Source organism: Rhinopithecus roxellana, chromosome 15 (assembly GCF_007565055.1).
Source record: "Rhinopithecus roxellana isolate Shanxi Qingling chromosome 15, ASM756505v1, whole genome shotgun sequence".
Classification (NCBI taxonomy): domain Eukaryota; kingdom Metazoa; phylum Chordata; class Mammalia; order Primates; family Cercopithecidae; genus Rhinopithecus; species Rhinopithecus roxellana.
The window spans coordinates 14,843,844-14,869,800 of record NC_044563.1 but is presented as its reverse complement, the minus strand read 5'-3'; the positions used below and the strand labels follow the sequence as shown (position 1 = coordinate 14,869,800).

General features: G+C 40.9%; 1 protein-coding gene and 1 pseudogene across 5 annotated transcripts in view; both read right to left on the bottom strand.

The window, feature by feature from the left end:
• The window catches only part of ALKBH3 (alkB homolog 3, alpha-ketoglutaratedependent dioxygenase), a 40,434-nt gene that overhangs the window by 6,070 nt on the left and 8,407 nt on the right, over positions 1-25,957 (bottom strand). For all 5 annotated transcript variants that reach the window (XM_010378060.2, XM_010378056.1, XM_030918323.1 and 2 more), the window contains exons 6-8: positions 25,339-25,442; positions 23,013-23,101; positions 13,020-13,229 (exon numbers count right to left, since the gene is read on the bottom strand). In XM_010378060.2, the coding sequence (XP_010376362.1) occupies positions 13,020-13,229; positions 23,013-23,101; positions 25,339-25,442 (403 nt within the window). The remainder of the gene's footprint in view (positions 1-13,019; positions 13,230-23,012; positions 23,102-25,338; positions 25,443-25,957) is intronic.
• LOC104673888 lies at positions 14,675-17,599 on the bottom strand (annotated as a pseudogene).

The window sequence follows — 25,957 nt, the reverse complement described above, 5'->3', positions numbered from 1 at the left end:
AGCCCTATTCTTTCTACTATACCCTGCTCTCGAAAGTAAGCTCTATTCCTTCTGAGATCCTAATATTTCCTGTCTTGATTATATGGCAACCTGACTATACTGTAGGGGTCACAAACAGCAGCAAGTAGCATTAAGTGAGAGGTGTGGGCTGGGTGCAGCACAGGGAGGAGAGGGAGCCATGCAGAACCAGGAGCCTGCAGACAGGCGGTGGCTGCTCTGCCAATGAGCCGTTTCAGATCACTGTTCCCCTCAGTGCTTCCCCCTCTTCTGGGTTTTCCAGGGAAGCTGACAAGTGGGATTTTTATGTGAAACTTTCTGAGTCATAAATTTTGGCAAATAATTCAGTGTCTTTAAAAACACTGGGCAATTTAAACAAGTCTGAGGGCCAGATTCGGCTCCAGGGCTGCCCAGCTCTACTGCTGATGGGTCCATGACATGACTGCCTTCTTTGATTCCTTTGTCAGTCACCTTAGCTGACTTGTAAGCGTCTAAGACCAGTTGTCATATGATGTGCTTCTTGCATCCCCTTTGCCATTCCATGAAGTAGTGCCTGAGAGACACTTAGAACACAGGTACTCCTTCATCTTCAAGTATCATCTTCCTTTACTGAATTAAATCTAGAGGTAGAAACTGTGGGGAAATATCAAATACACGTACAATTGCTTTTAGTTAGCAACTGATTATAGCATAGGTTCCTCCAAGGTTTCAAGCAACAGGCAGAGTTGTAAATTATAGCGGATTTGTTTACTTTATTATTTTATAGTAATTTGAATAAATCTTAGGGGCCACTATCACTTAAATAATAGTATATCTAGGTCTTTCAAATTAAAATTATACCTGAGTAATTGAGGATGGAGGATGGGAGGGGGGTGAGAATGGAAAAACTACCTATCAGGTACTTTGCTTATTATCTGGGTGATGAAATAATCTGTATACCAACCCCCAAGACAAACAAGTTACCTATATAACAAACTTGCACATATACCCTAACCTAAAATAAAAATTAAAAAAAAAAATTAGACCTGAATGAAGCTGTCTGTACACATGAAGGATATCTGTGTACAATGGCCAAGTTTGTCCCCTGTACATTTTTTTTTTTAAACTGGAGTTATTTACTGTATTTCATTTGTGTCTGTCTATCATAAAGAATTGACCAATATGTAAATATGTGATTTGAACCATAGTTGACCTATGAGTCTTGCTACAACATTTTAGAAAACATAGCCTGTTCCATGTGTTAACCAAGGCCCAGGAGGGCCGGTGGGCTTGTCCTTTGTGTAGAGCTGGGAGAGGCCATCCATCTTGTCTCTCAGTGGACAATATACTTTCCTGATAAGGAAGGGAAGCGCCATGGAAATACACCTCAACTGTTTTATTGCAGTAATTTTTTTTTGTATCTGAAACTATATTGTTTAATATATTGAGTAAGATTTAAAAAAATAAATGCCATGATTTAAAAAAATTATCACATTCTTCATCTCACCCCCAACTCAATCAGAAAAAGTCATTTAAAGCAAAATATGCTTCCAAATTACTGATCTCAGATAACAGTGAGGCATTTGGTTTTCCACATGATTCCTTAGATGAGCGAAATAGAAAAACCTCCATCTTTGTACTAAGAAGATACTTATAAAAGTAAAACACAAACGAGCAGAAAGGACAAGGTAGAAGCCTACTACCTGTTTCTCATTTTCCAGGTTCACAGGAAGCACCTCACACAGTAACTATTATTAATTTCTGCACTGGAGGCATCAGGAAAGGCTTCACGCTACAGGGGGCCCTTTTAAGTCAAGAAGTTGGAGAACAAGCCTTGCGGAGAACAAAGAGATAACTCAGTAGAATAGAGCAACCATACAGGAACAGTGAGAGTCCATGGATCTCTCTGGGTATAGATCATGTATGGATTTGATGGTCTGGCTAAGGAGTTTCTATTTTATCCTTTGTTCCAACAGAAGCAAATTAAGATTTTTCAGGTGGAAAACAAAATGATGAAAGCAGTGAGCTCAACCTTTGAAACTCTATGCTCCCTTCTTCTTCTTTTTTTTTTCTGAGACGGAGTCTTGCTCTGTCACCCAGGCTGGAGTGCAGTGGTACAATCTTGGCTTACTGCAACCTCTGCCTCCAAGGTTCAAGCGATTCTCCTGCTCAGCCTCCTGAGTAGCTGGGATTACAGGCATGCACCACCATGCCCAGCTAATTTTTTGTATTTTTAGTAGAGATAGGGTTTCACCATGTTGGTCAGGCTAGTCTCGAACTCCTGACCTCGTGATCCGCCCACCTTGGCCTCCCAAAGTGCTGGGGTTACAGGTGTGAGCCACGGCGCCTGGCCACTCCCTTCTTTATTCTCTTTCTCTGAATGATAACGTACAATTCCACAGTTTTACACATGGTCTATATTATTAGTTTTAATTCGATTCAACATTCAACAAATAGTTGTCTAAGCCATCTTGGGCAAGTGATTTAACACTGAGTCTCAGCCACCTCATCTGTACAATGGAAATAATAACGGCATCAACTATATAAAATTATTGGAGAATTCAATGTAAAGAGGTAGAATAGAGCCAGGCACAGTCAGCACTATACACTTGTTATTTATTATTAGCATTTTACTATTGTGGTTATTCCAAAATTCCCAAATGACATCTCCAGCCAGGCCTGTTGTCTGAACTCCAGACTTATATAGTCGATTGCCTACTTTACATTTGGAGGCCTCAGGCATCTCAGATTTTGCATGTAGAAGAAGGAACTCCTCAAGCAAGGACAAAATCAAATGCAGAAATCCTGGCTTCTCTTCCACCTGAGTAAACAGCAACTCCACTCACCACTGCTCAAGTCAGATACCTGGGAGTCTGGATCCTTACCCCAACATCTAACATATTATTGGCAAGTTCTGTTGATTCATCCTCAGAAATATACCTCAAACCCATTAACTTCTCTTCATCCCCAATGCCAACTTAGTCCAAGCTAGCAGTCTCCCACTGCGACGACTACAACCACCTACTCTTTTAGTCTCCTACTCTTGCCTCTTCCCAAATTATTCTTCACACAGCAGCCAGAGTGATCTTCTAAAATAAAAATTCAGAGCTCTAACCATGAGTTGTAACTATCTATCTCTGTTCATTTGATTATAGTCTAGCTCCTGTAACCCCCATGGGGGCAGGGACTATGCTTGTCACGTTCACTGCTATATCCCCAGAGCTGAGCCTAGTATAATATTTGACACATAGTAGGGGTTTAATTAATATTTGGAGAGGGGAGAAGGAGAGAAGACAGTGAGAGAGAGGCAGGAAAGAACTGTTTCTGGAAATAATACCTGACATCTGGGTAATGGACAGAAGAAAGGGAGCAAAGATTGGAATTAAGGACATCAGGGTGAAAAAAAAAAAAGTCATTTTAGTACTGGAAGTATGGGGTAAAAAGTGCCTGGGATAAAGATGGTTGCTATAAGAGAGACGGATTCTTTAGATAGTTCGAGAAAGAATTCAGATGACTTGGGACTTGATAATATATGAGAAACAAGGGAACAAGGAAGAGCTGAAAATAACTTACGGTGTTAACCTGACCAAGAGAATGGTTAGGTTAACATGAACATAAATGAACTTACCAGCAAATGTGGAGTTTTTCTGAGAGAAAAATATGAATCTGATTTTATCATTACAGGGTGGAAGCCACATGTGCTGTTATTAAGTGGAAATGTCTCCTGAACACGTGGAAAGTGATGACTGGAACTTCAGATGAAAGTCAAAGCTGGAGATCAGAGATTCAGAAATCACCCCACCAAAGAAGGAACCGTTAAAGCTATTAAGAACTAAGGAAATCCTATTTATTTGCTTATTCAATCAGCAAATGTAGTACTAAATGCTATGAATGTAATGATAAATAAGATAGAAAGGGACCTTGACCATACGGTATTTACAAACTACTGCCAGTTCATAATCTCCTAAAATACAATGTAGAGAACAGTAACAGAATCAAAGATAATTTTGAACCTCTATATTTAAGGGGTTGAATGTAAAAGAAAAAGCCTTAATGGAGGCAGAAAAATAGCAATGAGAAAAGTTTGGGAATTCTAAAACAAGACAGTATTTCAGAGGAAGAAAACGCAAGTAATATACGGGCAAGTTTCACACAGTGATGATGCATCCTGGTGACCCATATTACAAGGAAGAGAGATGGTGACTGAGGACAGGCTGGTGGACTTGATTTGAGGTCAATGGTTTGAGGATAACTTCAGCAGAGTGGTGGGATGGAGCTAAAGAGCAGGTGTGTCAAGAATGAGTTAAGCTTTGAGAAAGGGGAGACTCCAGATGCAGACAACTCATTCCTGAATCTGTGCTTCAAAAACAAGAAAAAGGCCAAGATGTCAGGATATCTGCAGGGTCAAACAAAGGGTGTTTTCACGATGGTAATAGACAAAAGAGATTTCTCTAGCCCGCTGGTCTAAGGATCAGAGGGTGGAGGTGTTTGATAAGGACAGTCATGGCATGTTTTGCAGACTGAAATGATATTTGAAAATGAAATGCTAGCCTGTGTTATAGCTACTTACCTGCTGCGGACCAAATGTACATGTTTGCCCTACTGCCCAACTTATGGCTATGCCAGTTATGTCCTCTTTTTTTCCTTATCATTTCTTTTCAGCTTGTTTTCCCAAATTGTGGTGTTGCCTTGCCCTTGAGAACCCAGCTGAGGTCTAGATTGTTTCATGGATCATCTAAGCTTGCAGCTATAGTTGGGCTGCAAAGTTGTTCCTCTAGTGCTGATACAAGAACATAGCTGGACCTTTTGTTCATAGTGGTAAAATATTTTTAAAATCTGACATAAACACAACATATTAATTACAGAAATGATGGAGAAAGAATAAAGCTGGGACCCCACAAAGTCATCTTTGCAGTTATTCTGCTGACTCAAACCACACTTTAACTGATGACATCCTAGCAACGATCAGAAATACATTACTTTAAAAACAGAAGCTGTTTCTGAAATAAGATCTGCTAAAGTAAGAAGCCAGCTAGAAAAACACAGATTTTAAGTCACTGAGGTTATTGGTTCAAAACAGTTTTAAATTCACTTGCCACATACAAATCTTTGAGCTTTTCTAAAACTCTTTACTGATTTTTGGCATTTATTTGGCATGGAAAGTTCTGGCGAGGCAAATGAGAAAGGTAAGCAGAAAGGACTGGTGCAATCAATCATCCTATACCAGGCACACCCAGTGATATTAAAAGCTCAGTGACATGGGACCTCACCAATGTTTCACTAACTTAAGAGCATTTGGGAGGCCTGGGAAATTGTTGGCTGCGGCAGAGGCTCTCTCAGCAGGCATCGAAAGCACAGCACTGTAGCCCAAACTACCAGGCAGACTACTGCCTTTCCTTCTGGACTGCACACATTGAAATGTCAATGAAATTGAATTAAATATCTGCTGACAGGGTTTACTGTTCAGACTTATTGTCGCAATAGTACTAGGGATAGGGTGGGGGTGAGAAGTTACTGAATTTGGGCAAAAACAAACCTGGTTTTACACTCACAGTTGTAGCTGTTCCAGCTACGCTGAATGTGCATGTGAAATCAGAAGAGATCATGTGATGAAGATTCCATTCTTGGCAATATAATATTTCCAAAAAAATGCAACTTAAAAGAACTGCTATCTTGAAAGAGCTTCTATCTCAGGCCCTAGCACCAGAAACAAACGCCCTTCATCCTCTGAAAGTGTATGAGAATACATTCCGCCATACCTCACCTCCAGCTGAGCCCAGTCACTAGCAGAAGTGCAAGCCTCTCCAGCCATCTGTTAATACCAGAACACTAATTCCCAAACTGTTCCTGGACATAATCTGATCAGACACAATCCCCCGAAACTCTTTCCCTCCTGCACCCTTCCACTGTGTCCTCTGGAATTCCCATTCAAAGATGAGCAAACTCACCTGTATCTTCAATCTCAATGAGCTCTGAAGGTTCTCTCTGCTTCCTCATCCTAATTGAAACCTGGCTATCTCTGGAAGACTGCAAATTCCCTGAAACCCTCTCACATGGAAGGTGATCATGCCTCTCAACGCAGTGGCTCACAGAGCCAGGTGACAGAGTATTCCCCTTAATCCTCAATAACACGTTCAGATCATGATTCTGCAGCAGAGAATAAAACTCCCTGTTCCTCTGAGCTCATGCCATTGAATCGTCCCTTTTTTTCCTTCTCTACCTTGGTCCCAAGGTATATACAAAATCTAACAATGTCCTAATTGACCTCCTTGTTTCTTTCTAGTCCAGGCTCCATGCAGTAGCAATAGTGACCTTTTAAAATTGCCAATCAGACCATGTCACTCTTCTGCTTACTACACCTCACTGGCTCCCTGATGGACATAAAACAAAATCTGCTCCTTCCTGAGGCTCATGAGTCTCTGCATGCCCTGGTGCCTGCCCACTCTCCCAGTCTCACCAGCTATGACACGCCTCAAGCTGGCTCACTCTGCTCCAGGGCAGGGCCTCCTTTTCCTTCCTCAAACACACTTTGCTTTTCTCTGCCTCAGTGAGGCAGCCATCCTCCGTGAAAATGTGACTTGTGAAAGATGAAAAAAATCACCAGATGGTTTAGGAATAGTCCTTAAGAGTATGGCAAGGGGAGAAAAACCTCTACCACTGGGGCAAAGTTTAAAATAGTCAGGTTTGCAAGCCAAATCATGGTACACACAGAAACAACAATGAATCACTCAGTTTTACAAGGAAACACAAGTTTGTCCTACTAAAACTAAAAGTGCTGTCACTAGTTATACAAAACTGGGAGGCTTGTTGCAAAAATCAATTATTCCTAGTGGGAGTCAGGGCATGGATTCTAGCTTAAGACAAGGCTCCAAGGAAGCAAATGAGGACTCCAACTCCTAAAGGATCTCAAGTATGAAGACAATTCAAGTCTTACCAGGACTACCAATCTTTATCTGCTTATACACACACACACACACACACACACACACTCTCTCTCTCTCTTTTTCTACTCACCCTCACACTCTCCAAACCATTAAATGGTCCTAGAGATGGGAGCTCAAAAACTCAATCACCATTTATGATCCACAGGCCACCTTACCCTCCCTGAGGCTTCCCTATACTCTTTCAATGAATGCCATTTCACAGACCAAGGGTACCTTTGAGCTTAGTTTCACCGCTATTTCCTTTCTCAGTTTCTGTATCTGAAAAGTCACCATAGCATCTACCATTTACAAAGGCTTAAACATTCACTGATTACTGCAGCAACTTGTTTCAGTAAGAGTAGGAAACTTGTTATCTCCATGAAGTAGCTACCAATGATCATTCCCATTTTTTAAAAAAGGAATAAGTATCAATGAGACAGTTGAGTGCTTTTTGCCAATATCAGGGATAGAAACAGGAAATACAATCCAATTTTTAAAATTTCATTAGTATGTGTTTATAAATGATTGTGGCTATCAACAATTTATTTCAAGTATTTCTTTTTATTACTTATTATTTACTTGTATTTATTTTATTTACTTTAAAAAAACAGAGATGAGGTCTCACTATGTTACCCAGGCTAGTCTCAAACTCCTGAGCTCAAGTGATCCTCCCATCTCAGCCTTCCAAAGTGCTGGGACTGCAGGTGAGAGCCACCATGCCCAGCCTCAAGTATTTCTGATAATCTCTTAGAGGAGGTGCGATAATCAGCAGATGGATTAACAGGAAGGAGAGATGACTGGAACAGCAGCAACGAGGCTGCTGGCTAAGGTGGGGGTTGTTTCCACGCTATGAAATCCTGCATAGTACTAGCTTATCTAATTTCCAAATTTACATTATTTAGTATCATATTATTTTGGATTCGAATATCTTCATTTTTTCTAAAGTCTTACAAAAAATAGCAGTATTTATGACTTGACTGACCTTTTTATACTCCACTCTTCCCAGTAGTGTATAAAAAACCCACAACAATTAGCAAGGGAAGCACTAGGACCTCCAGTTCATTGGGTGCTCTCATAGTCTCTACCGTTAGACTTGGTTTTACAACCATCTCTCCTGGCAATACAAACAGGATTCACATTCTTCACTAGGGCTAAAGACAGGAGTGGTTAGAGGGCTCAACTTGCCACAGCTCAATCACCTCGAGGAGAATAGGAGCCCCTTGCCACAGCTCAATCACCTTGAGGTGAATAGGAGCCCCTAACATTTGCCGAATTCAGCTGAGGAAGGATACAGTTTATCCAGAGGTAATTTGCTACAAAAACAAGGCTTTTGGCATCTAAACCTCCAGTGCATCACAAACTTCCTGCTATTATCTAATAACACCCCCCAGCCATCACTGTTTCCATGGTAACCGACAGAGAAATAGCAGCCTGCCAAATGGCTTTTGTAGTTCCTTTTCCAGCTTGTTTTTTTCAGTATAGAATTAAAACTAGCTGGAAAAAGAACCAGACTAATCCTTGCAAACAGGAACACAATGCAGTTTGAAAAGTACAACTGGGTTTGGGACAAGAAGTATAGAAAACCTTTAATAAAGTCAGCCTGATAGAATAAAAAAGGTCTATTGAAGTATACTTGATAAGCTTTATGACAGTCTTAAGACAATATGGCCTGACATCAGCCAGAATACAGATAAGGTGCCCTTCACTTAGTCTTTGATTTGAACTAAACAAAAAAAGGAATCGGAATGAATGTAAAAGCAAGCTTAAACAAGTCTACTATGCCCCTGAGGAATGACAGTAATATCATTAAAGGAAAGGGTAATTTACTCTAAAATCAAAATGAATGAGCCGTAGTTGGCAGACTTGGACTACAGGACAGTGAAAAAAAAAAAAAAACCAGCACCTTGGAGGAGTGAAATGTTTAATCCAAGGGATGATGTCTACATGAAGCTGACTGAGCTGATGCATGAATCAGAGGGCACTGGTGCTTACAAAACAAAGACCTCCTTACTGTCTCAGCACAGGGCGAAATTGTTAGGAATACAGTGTGTGGAACTGGAGCAGCTTTCAGCAGATCAGCAGTTAACGGAGATCTGCTCAAGGTGCCAGACTACAAAATAAACAGCTGCTGCAAGGGTGGAGGAGTTTGAATTTTTAAAAAATCAAGACTATTTCTCTTTGAAAGTGGCCCCAAACAAATGCTTTTCTGTTTCAAAACTGCACACTTGAACAAAGTGCAGGAAATCTCATGACTCTTCCATGTCCGCCTGAGAGGAGAAACTGTGACTCAAGTCAAACAGGCATTAACTTCTCCTCCGAGGGGTCAAAGCTAACAGGGGTTTGAAAGATTCCCTCCCACAACCTCTAATAAACCCTGAATGTCTCGGTGACAGACATGAAAATTACAGTCTGTAGTAGTACACCGAGATAGGTCTCTAAGAGTTACAGGAAGTCAGACTCCTACAAATCCCACACAGAAGACTAACCTAATTTGTACTTTTTAAATTATGCTTTACCTTGGGCTGTATGAATCATGAGTCATGTTCTCATCGCTTGAGTTTATAAAGAAAAGTAGATAAAAATTTGCAATAATCACTTTCTTTCAATCCTTTGGAAAAGAGGATTATTTATAAGATAAAAATGATGCACTCTAAGATATATTTCCAAGGCCGTCAACTCAAAGAAAGGGTTCTGCACTTCGAGTTTAGCTACATTTGTAGAACTCCAGGTTTTTGGAAATCTGTTAGTGAGACCTGAAGGAATCTTCAAAAGTTTTAACTTGTATCCTGTTTACACAAAAATGGAATTTACAGGTTCTGGGGAAAAAAGGTCACTTTTTACTCACATGTGATTATAATTTCAAACATATTAATATTCAATTTCCCAATGTTAAACAAAAGCCAGAATTGAGATGATACTGCAAAATTTGCATGAAATTCAATCATAGTTAAGACTAGGCCAGAAGCCAAAACTTACTACAGTCAACAACCTGAAGTACCAACATGTTTATATTTCTTCCCAAATCCCTTTCCTCAGCCAACTTCGTAAGAATCTCAAATTTTCTTACTTATTGGATCAGTATTTTAATCAAATCAGCTACCATCGTCATAGTGCAGATTCCCTTGCCACTGGCAGACAATTACGTGGATGTTACCACTTCTGAGTATTTCATGGCCTGTATTCTCATTCATGTTCATCAAAATAAACTCCAAGAAGGCTGAGGAGAAGAGAAAGCTACAGCATGGGGCACGGCACGATAAGGTGCCGTTCCAAATGGTTGCCCACAGAAACAATGTATGCAGTAGTTATGCTCTCCATCTACTTGTTACCCTATAACATAACTGATGTGTACTACCAGGTGTACATGGTACCAGGTCACCATGTGTCACATCTTTATGTGAGAAAATGAAGAAATTCAGCTTCACTGGAGGGGAGAAGAAATGGGATATTTCTGGGCACCAGAATATTGTGAATGCATAATATTAGGAAATTGCTTGTACAGTAAAATGATTTATCCAAAAATCATACTTAGGGAATTCTTAAGCTCCAAATCTATAAATAGGCCCAAATTTTTAAAAAGGGTGGTGGTAGTGGTGAATGTCTGTGTGTAAAGAAACAGTAACTGAATACTTAAATACAGAGCAACAAAGAAAGTAAGTGTGAAAAACTAAAAACCATTATTATACCAAAGGCTATATATACTCTTTGCCAATCCGGCGGCTAGAAGGATGACTCTAGGAGGAAGGTGCAGTGCTAGCATATGCTAGATGAGCTCCAGGAGGAGAGAGATGATTTCATCTTACTCATTCACTGCTACAACCCCAGGTCCCAGCACAGGGCGAAATTGTTAGGAATACAGTGTGTGGAACTGGAGCAGCTTTCAGCAGATCAGCAGTTAACGGAGATCTGCTCAAGGTGCCAGACTACAAAATAAACAGCTGCTGCAAGGGTGGAGGAGTTTGAATTTTTAAAAAATCAAGACTATTTCTCTTTGAAAGTGGCCCCAAACAAATGCTTTTCTGTTTCAAAACTGCACACTTGAACAAAGTGCAGTTTTGTTCTGGCAACAAGCTGAGGTTCCATATATCCAGCTTCAGAAGAGGTTCTGAACTTAAATAATGAGACATACAGTGTTTCTCTACCATTTATGTAACAGGAGTCTTACTAAGGGCAGGATGAATTTTTCACACATGTGAACTTGGTATTTAACTGAGTGGAAGCTGTGTACAGAAGTATAATCATATCTAAAACGAATATAGCAAAAGTTGGTTTGTCTGATTCTCAAGTGGTACTCCTTGGTACATGAGAAGGCTGCTTGCCAATGAAACTGAAGGCTTAGGGAGCAAGTTCAGTCAGAAAAACACTGGCAACTACCAATCCCCTAACAATGATTCAACTTTTTATGTAAACATAACGAAAGAAAACCTAATCAATGGAAATTATACCTACAAAAGGTGCTTAATGGCATATATGCAAAATTACACAATATGCTTTAAAAATGCCACGCATGGAACCCCAATACACACCAGGAAAACACTCAGTCTGTTAACCGCATTCTTATGGAAGTATATCTGAGGAAGAACTGACATGAGTGCTAATAATGATGTGCTCTGGCTTAGGTCTATTCAAAATTCAGCCTGGGCCAGGTGCAGTGGCTCATGCCTGTAATCCCAGCACTCTGGGAGGCAGAGGTGGGCGAATCACCTGAGGTCAGGAGTTTGAGAACAGCCTGGCCAACATGGTGAAACCCCATCTCTACTAAACATACAAAAATTAGTTGGGGGGCCTGGCACGCGCCTGCAATCCCAGCTACTCGGGAGGCTAATGCAAGAGAATCGCTTGAACCGGGGAGGCAGAGGTTGCAGTGAGCTGAGATCGTGCCACTTGCACTCCAGCCTGGGTGACAGAGTGAGACTGTCTCTAAAATACAAGCAAACAAAAAAACAGCCTGTGGGTTGGCCTTCCACACTGACTGGGTCTGGTTTAATATTATAAGCTGAATGATCAGGAATGCTGGTTAGGAAGAGACACAAATCCTGAAAATAAAATAAGTTGTTCTTTTCTTGGCGTTACTATCTTTCTTAGTCCTAAGGTGCTACACTTTTGATTTTTAAAAAAATTAATAACCCGGCCGGGCGTGGTGGCTCAAGCCTGTAATCCCAGCACTTTGGGAGACTGAGACGGGCGGATCACGAGGTCAGGAGATCGAGACCATCCTGGCTAACACGGTGAAACCCTGTCTCTACTAAAAATACAAAAAACTAGCCGGGCGAGGTGGCGGCGCCTGTAGTCCCAGCTACCCGGGAGGCTGAGGCAGGAGAATGGCGTGAACTCGGGAGGCGGAGCTTGCAGTGAGCTGAGATCCGACCACAGTACTCCCGCCTGGGTGACAGAGCGAGACTCCATCTCAAAAAAAAAAAAAAAAAATTAATAACCCTAGTATTCCTCAAATGTCACACAATCGAGGTAAGAGCTGGGGTGGAAACTGAAGTTATTATATAGTTATTAATTTTCTGGTCACTGTTTTTCTACCTGAATGTGGACAGATCACCATCTCTGATAATCTGGCTTGAGTTTCCTCTCTCTGAAAGAGTTACAGATTCACATGTATTTCAGGAGAAGGCTGAGAAGGAACAAAGATACATGTAATGCTCCCTTACAGAAAAGTGGCCATATTACCATGAAGAACATTTAAAACAAAGGCTTCTTCAGGGACGTCTTCCTTAGCCTCCTTCCTCTTCCTTAGCCTCCCACTAGCTTGAGTCATCCTTCTAAGGCTTTCCTTCACAGCATTGATCACAATTGCAATAATTTGAGTAATTAGGAATATTTACCTACCCCAACTAGACTGTATCTCCAGGAGGACAGGGAGTTTATCATCAATGAAATGAGCCCCCAGCACCTAGCATAAGGCTGTCAATTCTTCTTGTATATGTAAATAAATGAAGGAGCACTTTGGAAGTCAAAAGTTAACCATGGGGAAGTAATCACTTGAAAATGTTTCATCAACAAAATGTGTATTCCCATGCTCGAAATCTGAAAGTAGAAGCTTTTAGGGGTTCTCCTTTTTTCACAGACTAATAAGAGGCAGGAAGAGCGTAAGAAGAAGAGAATACTCACTGGTGGTGGCTTCTTTCTCATCTCAAATATGCGTGTGGCACCAAAACTGAGTGAAGCAATAGTAGGGCACCTCCCTAGTGAGGGTTCATCATCACTGTGCCAGTCCACACTGTCCTTCTCATTGCGGTAAAGATTGCAGAGTAAGGAGTTGAAGGTGTGGCCAGTGTTCTCTTCAATGCGGTTCTTTAGTGTGCACAGCACAGGATGCCACTGCGATCCACAGACCAAGAAAAGGGCAGAGACAGTCACATAGCACACAAAATGGCAGCCGCGTGGAAAAACAGAAAGAAAGGGCAAAATCAGCCAAGTTATAACCAGGGCATGAAATAAGCAAACCATTTGGAATGCAATAAACAGAAGGCAAGAAAAGTAGTTTAATTCCCTCCCATCGTTTCTATTTTGAAGCAAGTTGATCTCTGCAATGTTATAAAAGTACTAAATTTAGTACAGCAATATCATGAGGACCAGAATCTATCTATCCATCTCATCCTTTCCATGTTAAATACATGGCCTTTGCAAAAAAGCAAATATCAGTATCTTCAGGGCAGCGACCTTGGTAAGTCATTAAGGTGGTAAGTGGAGCAGCAAAGCTGATATGTCACTAGGTAGTCAGCAGACCCAGACTAAAGCCTGAAGACTGGAAAAACTTTCTTGCTGGGTGGCCCTCTGTTCGTTCTATTCCTGTTTTATCTTGATTGGGAGAACTGCTTTTTAAAAATGATCTTTAATATTTCCAGAGTGGCTAACTTCCTAAAAACATAACCTGAAGAGTAAAAACATTCTTTTCTAGAGAATGAGAATCATAATATGCTCTTGACAAGTGTACGAGACGTCAACTACAGAAGACAAACAGGTTCCATGGACCTGCCTCCTGGGCACTGGTTTCACTGATGTAATTCATATTTGGAACTGTCTTGCCACGTATACTACAGGAAGCGATGAACCCTGACCTTAGATTGTACTTGAGAACTACAAACAACATAGCTTATATTGGTTCTTGCTAGAATTCTGTCTTTTCTCCCAGAAATCTCGAGGACTTTACAAAGCTTCCTTTAGAACAGTGGTTCTTAAACTTTACATGAGAAATTATTGAGGAGCCCAAATAACTTTTGTTTATATGGGTTACGGCCATCAGTTTTTACCATATTTAAAATTGAAACTGAAAAAATTTTCAACTACTGGTTAATTCATTTAAAATGCAACGACAGGCCAGGCACCATGGCTCACGCCTGTAATCCCAGCACTTTGGGAGGCCGAGGCAGGTGGATCACGAGGTCAGGAGTTCAAGACCAGCCTGGCCAAAATGGTGAAACCCTGTCTCTACTAAAAATACAAAAATCAGCTGGGCGTGGTGGCATGTGCCTGTAGTCCCAGCTACTCAAGAGGCTGAGGCAGAAGAATTACTTGAACCCGGGAGGCAGAGGTTGCAGTGAGCCAAGATTGTGCCACTGCACTCCAGCCTGGGTGACAAAGCGAGACTTCGTCTCAAAAAAAAAAAAAAAAAATTAAATTAAAATTTTTAAAAATGCAATGACAAATCCATTACATGTTAACATCAACATTTTAATGAAAAATAACTATAATTTCCAATACAAATAACTGAATAATTGATGAGAAGGGTGACATCATTTTGCAAATCTTTTTAATATCTAACTTAATAGAAGAGAGCTGATTCTCATATTTGTTTCTGCATTCAATCTGTTAAAATAGGTCATGTTTATTGAAGTATATGAAGGAAATTGGCTTCACATAGGTATGTAGTTCACAGCCTTTTCAAATAACTGTACATATTCCTCTTTGATATTATACCAAAACTCAACAAGTGCTGGTTTCTTTTTTCTGAGACCACGTCAATCATTTAATTGGTATAGAAACTACTCTTATTTCAAGAGAGCCCTTGTGCTCTGGTTTGATTTTGTGTACAACATATACAAAATCTATGGCTATTGAGTTAAAGTAGGATCAGAGTTAAAACTACCTGGCAAGATAGTTTTGGGATGAAATGACTACATTTACTATCTGGAGAGCTATTTGCTGTCTAGAGGTGAGAGGAGTCTGTACAATGTCACCACTGGGCGGGAGGGTAGAGCTGGCTGTCGGAGGAGGGTCAGCCATCCCCTCTGCACACTAAGCGAAGGCGGCGCGGCACTATCTGGAAACCATGGAGCTGGAGTGGGACTGGCTGGAGGAGGTGGTGGTGTGCTCAACTGGGAGAAGCCACTGTGGCTGGACTCCAGGCTTGTCATGGAACCTCTGAAACCCTCGGAGCCTATCACCTTGGTGTAGTACATCACTTTACAGTTGTGCGAAGAGATCTGCAGGGACGCAAGCACATCATCCACCTGAGGCAGGCTACTGGCGGTGTACGTGGGCATGCTGTGGAATTTCTACTGCAGGATGTAGAGGCCCGGCCAACTGGTCACATGGGAGCCTTGCACACCTTCTCTTTCTTTACAGATCAGAGGCAACTCCACCATGCTGCAGTTGTGGCCCCGCTGCCAGACTGTGTCTATGAGCTGCACATTGTTCCCACCTGGAGAGGTGGGGCCCCCAGGGAGTCCTTTTTGGGTGGCTGTGGCAACCTCTTAGAGTGATAGATGTTAAAGACAATGTCCCCTTTGTACACGTCGAAATTCCAAGTGATGACTGAAGAGGCATCCACAATCTGAATGAGAATCTTGTGTGGGGCTCCTTTGAAGATGCTTGCAGACTGGTAGACAGTCTCAGTTCAAGCTTGAAGTCTTCGTTCTCCAGCTCCTCCACGGTCCAGTACAGAGATCTGGGGACCAGTCCACCCTCTGGCGCTTTGCACATGCACTCTCCACTCAGGAAATCTGGAATAATCTGTCAGTGTAATCCAGCAGACCTCCAGGGCCCTGGTAGTCATTTCCTGCATAAATGAGGAATTTCTTTCTGGTGTTGTCATCAATAAATGGACTAACTAGTGTCCAGAGCACAGGAAATACCCTGGGTGCCCGCAGGATGAGAAGTCGGCTCAGTCTCTCATGGTAATTGGCCTTCACCACCTCGATGATCCGCCACAGCGCTTTGACATCAGGTATCCACAAGTGGCGCATGTTCAGCCCTTCCAAGTCCACCAGGCAGGTCCATGAGCTGATATGCCAAATAAAGACTTTTATATTCTCTTCACATTGCCTTAGCCCTTCTTCATTTATGGAGAGGATGTATCTCAGCAGGGCTTCCTCCCCAAACACTCTCACCAAGCCGTTGGTGTCCATCTGCCCCAGCCTGAGCACGCAGAGGGGCCGCCCACCTTTGTTGTAATGATGCCAGCCTCCCGTGTAGTAATCCTGAAGGAACCAGTGGAGAGGTCCAGGTAGCAAGAATGTAGTCTACCTGGTGCTGCTTCCTCCACGTCAAAGATTGACAAATGATCTCTCTGGCTTTGTCAATATTAAAATCCCGTGCACGTAGGAACTGAAGAATATGCTCATCTTTTGGAATTTTGCCCTTGTGGGTCTTCTGGAGCCACAGGTGAAGTCTAATGAGAGAGCTCTCCTGTAGCAGAGTCAAATTGCCCAGGTATCTCTTGATGTAGTCGGCATCTACATCATTTGTTGTCAGGGGTGCCCACCACGGGCTCAGGTGCACTGGGGCTGCTGACAGCATCGCCACTCAGGCCCTTCTTGAGGGCAGCATCTGGGATGACGACGGCCATGGACGCTGTTTGTTTCTTGCAGGATGACGAAGATGTCTCTGAAGAGGGCATGATGGAAGGCGGAGTCCAACAGGGCACAAAGGTTATGCGTTCTTCTTCTAAATGACGAAGGTAGTGTTCAATGATTTCCTTTCCTTTTTAAATGTTGCTGGTATATTGTTTCATTGCAATTTTTTTCCAGGGTACTTTCAAAATCAAAGAAGGATTTAATATCTAAACTTGAAGACTATTCAAAACAGGTCCAATCTTCATTTTCAGGGTGAATGGTGTAGCGATTGGAAAATGTTTCATTAAGAGCCTCAATATGCAAAGTACGCTTCCAAGAATTCAGTGAGTTCTTCTGGACGAAATAAACGTAATCAAATCCTGCAATGTTCTTCAGCAGTCTTTGTGCATCTACATCCAGCTTGCAGCACCTTTCAATGACATGAATAGCCCCATCTTCACTCTTGAATTCATTCACAGTGTCACTGCCCACAAACATCAGAATCAAAGGACACGTAGGGAACCTCCTTTCATAGGCAGCCATAATAATTCGAAGGGGTATTCGTACACCCTCATTGCTGACTGGTATTTTTGCGCCATGATTGTAATACAACACCAATCCCTTCACACCTGTCTTGCCAAAGATAATCATTAAGAATGGTATTTTATGCTGAACATGGTGAGAGGATATTCAAACATACAAAAACTGAATATCCTCAAGGAGCCCAAAGTCTAGCTCTTGCCAGAAAGGCTGGGCCTGGGATGTGGGGTGGCAAGGGGCACTCTTACCAACGGCTCTGTGGGGCAGTCATGGTTCCACTAACAAGCGCTGACTTCTTAAAAGTTAATTGCAATATGGAATTGGAAACCATATCAAACTTTTCATATTCTTTTATATACAAAGCCACTGTCAGCTGAGGCAATAAAGTGAGACCCCTCTCTACAAAAAATAAGCCAGGCACAGTGGCACATGTTTGTGGTCCCAGGTAGTTGGGAGGCTGAGGCAGGAGGATCACTTGAGTCCACGAGTTCAAGGCTACAGTGATCTAGGATTGAGCCACTGTGCTCGCTCCAGCCTGGGCAACACCTGAACAAGACCCTGTGTCTCTAAAATAAATGCTTTAAATAAAAAAATAATAATAATAAAGCCATTGCTCCAGCCTGCACTTTGAATAAATCTTTAACCTTGCATGGTTTTGTAACATCAACCACTGGTCATATGGAAAATATTAGTTCACTAAGTTATACAGATCTTCTAAAAGGTGACACATTTCATTATACAACAACAACAAAAAATTCTCATCCAACAGTATTACCACTGATCTCAGCAGAAAAGCCTAAATAATGGGAAGAAGTCAGGCTCAAAGTGGTTGTGATGGTTAATATTGAGAGCCAACTTGATTGGATTGAAGGATATAAAGTATCCTGGGTGTGTCTGTGAGGGTACTGCAAAAAGAGATTAACATTTGAGTCAGGGGGCTGGGGAAGGCAGACCCACCCTTAATCTGGTGGACACAATCTTATCAGCTGCCAGCGAATATAAAGCAGGCAGAAAAATGTGAAAAGGAGAGACTGGTCTAGCCTCCCAGCCTACATCGTTCTCCCGTACTGGGTGCTTCCTGCCCTCAAACATCGGACTCCAAGTTCTTCAGTTTTGGGACTGGGACTGGCTCTCCTTGCTCCTCAGCTTAAAGACAGTCTATTGTGGGACCTTGTGATTGTGTAAGTTAATACGTAAAAAACTCCCATATATATGTATATGTATCATCCTATTAGTTCTGTCCCTCTAGAGAACCCTAATAGTGACGGATACCAGTTTTCCAAAATTCTAATTTTTGCTTGAAAACTCAACTTTTATCATTAGTAAAAAATCTTGTCCATTGTTTTCCTTGAAGTGACATTCACGTCACTCATTTATGAGGAAATGTCTGCCAAATACTCAAGTTTGAATAACCACAGTCGGTCTGCTGGTTGTATTTTAAGTAAAAACAATCCACAACAAAAGTAGCTAGTTCAGCTTACAGCTCAAACAATCACACTTCAGTTTGTAGCAGGAGTGCTTTAGGTATACTTTTAATTTCATCAAGAAGACTATTTGGAAGACACATACTCAAAGACCAAGATTTAATAAAAGGAATAATGTTTCATCAACAGACATTCTTAAATGAAACTGGCATTTTTAAAAGTTTACATTGGAAGGGCATGATGATGATTAACACAATGACTACTAGTACAGTTTGGTGACAATGGCTTGATTCATGCTAAGACGCTGGCAGCTTTATCCACCATTACCATCAGTGCAAACCCAACACAGTGAAAATGCCATATGGACTTAGTATTATTATGAAAATAGTTTTACTTGTAGATTCCCAAAAAAGGTTTCATGAACCCTCACCAGGGATCTATGGATTATACTCTAAGAACTGCTACTTTAGGGAACTCCTTGAATGTGAATTGTATTAGTCTGTTCTCATGCTGTTAATAAAGACATACCCGAGACTGGGTAATTTACAAAGAAAAAGAGGCTCAATGGACTGACAGTTCCACATACCTGGGGGGGGGGGGCTCACAATCAAGGCAGAAGGCAAAGGAGGAGAAGCAAAGTCACATCTTACATGACAGCAGGCAAGAGAGCATGTGCAGGGAACTGCCATTTATAAAACCATCTGATCTCATGAGCCTTATTCACTGCCATGAAAACAGTAAGGAGGAAACTGCCCCCATGATTCAATTATCTCCACCTGGCCCCACCCTTGACACACGGGGATTATTACAATTCAAGGTGAGATTTGCATGGGGACACAGCCAAACCATATCATGTTATGTGCTTCGTAGTGAGGAAACAGATGTTCAGCAAAGGAAAGACTATTGCTGTTACTATTAAGTATATCCCATGGTTGTCAGGTAAAACTGCCAGGGAAGCTTACATAATCACTCAGCTTTACTCTGATGTGAAAACCATGGTTAAAGATGGAATTCCTTGTTGTGGATATTACATTATAATATTATATTCTAAGCAGAGGATTTTAAAAAATAAACAGCAAAAATAACATATAGTTGGCTAATGGAACACCTGCGGAGACTCAGGAAGCCTCTGGAAGTTGGAAGTTTCTGTATCTCTTGTTCTCCTTTTTTATTGTAGTAGAAAAACACATAACATGGGATCCACCCTCATAAAACAAAAATATTAAATTAACCTTTATTCAAGAGAATAAATTCAAAAGTGAAATTCCAATAATAATGTCAGCAGGCTGCATTTCCTATTTACTTTACAGTTTTAAATTTATCTTCATAGAGATAAAGATCAGATGCTAGAATTACACACTTAACAAGAAAAACAAGAATGTAAAGGAGGAAGATAGGTTTTTTTCCACAATGTCACCGAGAATCTAATTAGCACTTCCCTGACTTGCTTAAGGACTGAGTACTGAGATAACATAAAGTTTGCGTTATGTTTCTAAGTAGGTATTTTTTTTTTTCTGGGTTATTTTTGGTACTGAAATAGAGAGAAAGGAAGAAAAAGGGGGATAATGAACTAGAGGATTAATTTAGACTCTCCAACCAATACTCTATATACAGATGCCTCAGAACTGAATGTCTAAATTAAAATTCAGCATTATCTCACTGTTCAGTGAAGACATTTTATCCTTAAAAGACATTTTAGGAAAAGAATACAAAAAACATGAATCACAGAAGTGAAAGGGTCTATTCAGTGGATTTCAAACAGCGTTGTATAGAGTTCTAGGTACCTCAGAGGTACCTCTGGGTCTACAGGAGAAGAAAGGAGAGGTCAAGCTGGTGGGACTCCCAGCCAGTCAAGGCTCTGATCTGTTTTATACACTGGACTCATATGAGATTTAGTTTGAACAAAAACTAAAACAAGTTAAAAAACCCATGACTGAAATTGCTCCTTTTGTATGGGATATTAAGCTTCAGGTAATGACAATTTTTAAACTAAACAAGTACCCCCAACATATATATACACACATTCGTGAATCTACCTTTAAAAAAATCTGAGAGGTCGGCGTGTGGCCGATAATCACAACTATTCAAGGAAGCTGAGGCAGGAGGATCACTTGAGCCCAGGTGTTCAACACCAGCCTGGGCAACATAACAAGACCTTATATCTAAATTTAAAATGAACGTAAATAAAAATCTGAAAAAGGGCACCTCTTTTTTGTTCAATATAGTATACACATGAACTAAATATATTACCAATAAAGACAAAGTTATGAGCCAGCCAAATCCGAATTAAAGAATTCTAATTTGACCACATTAATATCCAACAAGAGGGCTGTTTGAATAAGCTATGGCACACATAGATTACAGAATACTGTACAGTGATTAAATATGTTGTAGAAAAGTAGTGATAACATGTTAATGATACACAGTTAAATGAAATGCTATATACATATATGTATGAATACATATATACGTATATGTATGAATACATACACGTATACTGTATATGTATATATGTACATATACACACATACATATATACGTGTATATACACATATATATATATTTGAATGACAGAGTCTTGCTCTGTCTCCCAGGCTGGAGCACAGTGGTGTGATCATAGCTCACTGTAACATCAAACTCCTGGGCTCAAGCGATCCTCCTGCCTCCACCCAGCTAATTTTTAAATTTTTGTAGAGAAGGCATCTTGTGATGTTGTCCAGGCTGGTTATGAACTCCTGGCCTCAAGCAGTCCTTCCACCTTGGCCTCCCAAAGTGTTGGGATTATAGACGTGAGCCACCACACCTGGGCTATTTTATTATTACAGAAAAAAAGATTCTTTAGGTATATTTGTCTAAAATAACAAGATTGGAACCAAAACATCGGGCAGAATTATCAAGAATTTTAATATTCTTCATGTTTATCTGCAGTTTCTAAGTTTTCAATAAGCACATACTACTAACATTAAAAAAAAAAAAAGGATTGTCATAAATTCTTTTGAAGAGTTGTCAAAATGTTGCCAAAGTGTCGGACAACAAGAGGCTACTTTACTCAGCAGATCCTATGTGCATTGTGTTTATTCCCACCGGTTCTTAACCACGGGCAATTTTACCCCCCAGCAGATGTTTACCAATGTCTTGAGTTGGTTTTGGTTGTCACAACTGGTGAGGGGTGCCACTGGCATCTAACAGGTGGAGGTCATGGATATTGCTAAACATCTTACAACGCAAAGGATAGACCCACAAGAAAGAATTATCCAGCCCAAAATGGCAATACTACTGAGGTTGAGAAATCCTGTTCTAAAAGATTAACTAGAATGAATGAGAAAGAACTTCCCCACAGCCCATTTAATCCTCAAATTCTCTGCTATGACTACTAACAAGAAGATAAATTAATTCTGACAGAAACAAGGAAAGCAGGCTCTGTTGGACTGGCCTAATTCCATTATCTCCATGTTTCAAAATCAACCTCAGATGTAAAGGTTCTTGGCACTTCCCCGGCTCACATTCTAAATGAAGCCCTCGAAACCAAAGCATGCAGCTATCTCCTTACGTGAAAAGGCCATGTTCCCTCGATCAATGCTTTCTCCCTGAACATTTTAGTAAATTGGTAGCTTGCAATTACACATTTCTAGAAGCTCTGAAATGTGTCACATTTCTGTGTATTCCAATGCCATAAGCAAAACTCCATTTTCTTCAAAGCCTCTTTCAATAAAACATAACATTATTTGCCAAAGGCAAGATTCCAGGAACTAAACAGGGAGCTACTTCTTGGACCTTAACTCTGTCCCCTGGATGAGCTTGATTTATACACTAGAATATCTTCATCTACTTTCATGGAAATTTTTTAAAAGCAAAAGCAGCAGCAGAAACAAGCCAAAGCAGTAATCAGATGGAAGTCTGAGAACTGCAGCCATAGAATAAATACAAAGTTAACAAGAAAAACACCAGATTTTTTTTTCACAAATAGCAAAAGAGCCTGAGAAACAGAAAAAGACATATTGACCTCACTCGTCAGTCATAAGGACTCAGCCCCACAGCAAATGCATACTAGCGTGTACACAGAAGGATTACAGCCAGAAAAGCTTGGGAAAGGGATATGAGGAGAAGAAATAGTTCATTTTCCTGAAATCCTAGACTCTGGTTCAGTTTACTCTAGTTCTAGTTTTTTCTCATCCTCTAGCTCATCTATGGATCAAAAGCACATGAAGGATGACAAGCACAAAGACTCAATGTTTCAACCCAGAGAGGTTTTTTGAACTAGGAACCAGCATGCATCTCTGCAAGGTAATCTGTTGTTATTTTATAGCACTCAACACATAGTATATTGTCTATAAAACCATACCAATGACAATATTTTGACATACGTGAGGATTTGGTTCCATAGTGATTCTTGAATAAGTGTAAGGAAGTTCTCCATACCATGCTGTAAGTCTCGGTTGCTGATAAGTTATATCTAAGAAAGAAAATACAGGCCTTTGAAATGGTTTCATACTATTTAAGGTGTTACTACTGAGTGCCAACTCTGTGCCTTGCAATGTGCTATGAGGAATACAAAGGAAAAGTAAGAATGGGCTCTGACCCAAAGTTCCACCTTCACAGAAGAGATGGGACTTGGCAAGTAGAATGAACAAGAGAAACCACTACGTTGGCAGACACTGCATGGGCAAAGGCTCTGAGATGAGAATGTGAGTGACTTGCTTGTATTAGTGATGACATAAACAAGAGAGGGCAAAGAGTCACACTGGGGAACAGTGGGGCTCAGACTAGGGGCGGTCTCAAAAAGCAGAATATGGAGCCTGAACCCGTCTGCAGAAATTTGTGTCACCAACATCCATATGAGAAACAAGACAAACTGCTCATTCATGTGTCCAATGTTGTGTAAACCTTTTTGATTCAAAGGAGGAAAAAGTGTCCTGACCAATGTAGCATGCAATTGATTTTCGTCAGAAGGCTTTGATGTTCCAATTTATAGAAGCAGTTATCCATAGATCTACTCTTTTTCCCACAACTGGTATAACCACAACAATAAGAACAATAATAATAATAATAATAATAATAATAGCAGCAGCTAACACTCACTGAAGGCTTACTACGTACCAGGCAATCTTGTGTTATCTCATTTTATTAACACAGCCACCTTATAAGGTAGACAGTATTATTAGTTTAATTTTACAGATAAGAAAACCGGGGATCAGAGTTACTTAACTGTAATTTGCTTAAAATTAACAACTACTTTGAATGAAAGAGCCAACAATCAAAGCCATTCTGTCACCAAAAGCCCTGCTGCAGAAACTGCGGGAGTTGAGAGAAGGCTGTCCTGAAGGCTGAGAGAAAGCTGACTCCCATTCTGATGCATGAGTAACAGAAATGAAGCCAGTACAGTCGGCCTTTCGTATCTGTGAGTTCCACATTCACCATGATCAAAAATACTCAAACCATGGATCAAACACACACACAAAATATATAAAAATTAAAAATAACAATACCATGGATGAAAAATACTCACAAAATATATAAAAATTAAAAATAACAATACCACAATAAAAACAGTATAACAACTATTTACATATCACTTACATTGTATTAGGTATTATAATAATTTAAAGGATACTAGAGGATGTGCATAGGTTATATGCACATACTATGATAGTTTTTTTTTTTTTTTTTGAGATGGAGTCTCGCTCTATTGCCAGGCTGGAGTGCAGTGGCGCGATCTTGGCTCACTGCAACCTCCGCCTCCCGGATTCAAGCAATTCTTCTGCCTCAGCCTCCTGGAGTAGCTGGGACTACAGGTGCGCACCACCATGCCCAGCTAATTTTTGTATTTTTAGTAGAGATGGGGTTTCACCATGTTGGCCAGGATGGTCTCGATCTCCTGACCTCGTGATCCATATGCCTCAGCCTCCCAAAGTGCTGGGATTACAGGTGTGAGCCACCACGCCCAGCCACTATGATAGTTTTTATAAAAGGATTTGAGCATACATGAATCCTGGAACCAATCCCCTGTGGATACTGAGGGACAACTATGTATACTTTGCCTCTTTACAGAAAATTTAAATTCACTCAATGTGCCAGAAAGAAAATTCTATGCTAGAGCACAGACGCCCCCCCGTGACTGCCTGTGGTATAACAGGCACTGTTGGCTTGTGGATGCCCACAGAGATTCAGGTTCCAACTCAGGTAACAAACTGCTGTGTCACTTTTACAAGCTCAGGAGAGTACAGATGCTGAAGCTAGAGGAGACTGGACTCTTCTGGTGAAAGTTAAAGAAGAATACAAAGTCAGCAAGGAGTGTGAAAGAATGTATGCAAAATGGGATCAGAAAAAAAGAAAGCTCTGTAAGTTTCTATGAAGAAAGTAAAAAGTTGGCACCATTTGAAGCAACAGTCAGTGAACAAACACAAAAGGAGGTAAGTATATGAGCCATAGTTCAGCCAACCAAATTTCTTTTGGTTCCTTGAACTCTCACCTCTATCCTCTTGCCATGGTCTCTCTGATCTCTGGGCCTTCCACCTGCTGTTTCTCCTGCCTGGAATACTTTTCCCTGTCCTTTCTGGCTAATTCTACTTTCTTAGGATCTCAGGTTTTGAATTTCTGTTTAAGACTAGCTAAGCAGAGGCGATGGTATTAGGAAACATTCCAGAGAGGGAGAACACGCAGCACCAACTGTGACCTCTGGGATCTACTTACCCTCTCTGATGCCGGTCCTCTGTTTCCAGGGAACATCTTGACAAAGCTGCTCCAACATCCAGTCAGCTTCTTTTACATCAACAAAGCCAGGATATAAACAGACCCTGGGTGTAGAATGAACCATTGTTACCCAAAGAACATGGAAAATATAAGTTAGACTCTAAATGTTAGCGGAAACAGTTAATCGGGATGCAGCCTCTAATGGGTAGATGAAATCATCTTACCACAGCTCCCACAGCAAGCAGAGCCTAACATCACCCAGGTCATGAGGCTCCATATGTAAAATAAGCTCCTTTCATGTTGGGACAAACAAAAGAGGCAATGAAGGATAAAGGGATGATAGGTAAGGGCTTTTATAGATCATAATTCAAACACTACTCCAGTACTGCTTAGCTGTGAAGCCCTGGGCAAGTTACTGAACCTCTCTGAACTTTGGTTTTCTCATCTGTAACCTGAGATGACATCAACCTCATAGGTTCACTGTGAAGAGTAAACAGAATAAGGCTGGGTGCAGTGGCTCACACCTGTAATCTCAGCACTTTGGGAGGCTGAGGCAGGTGGATCACCTGAGGTCAGGAGTTCGAGACCAGCCTGACCAACATGGTGAAACCCCGTGTCG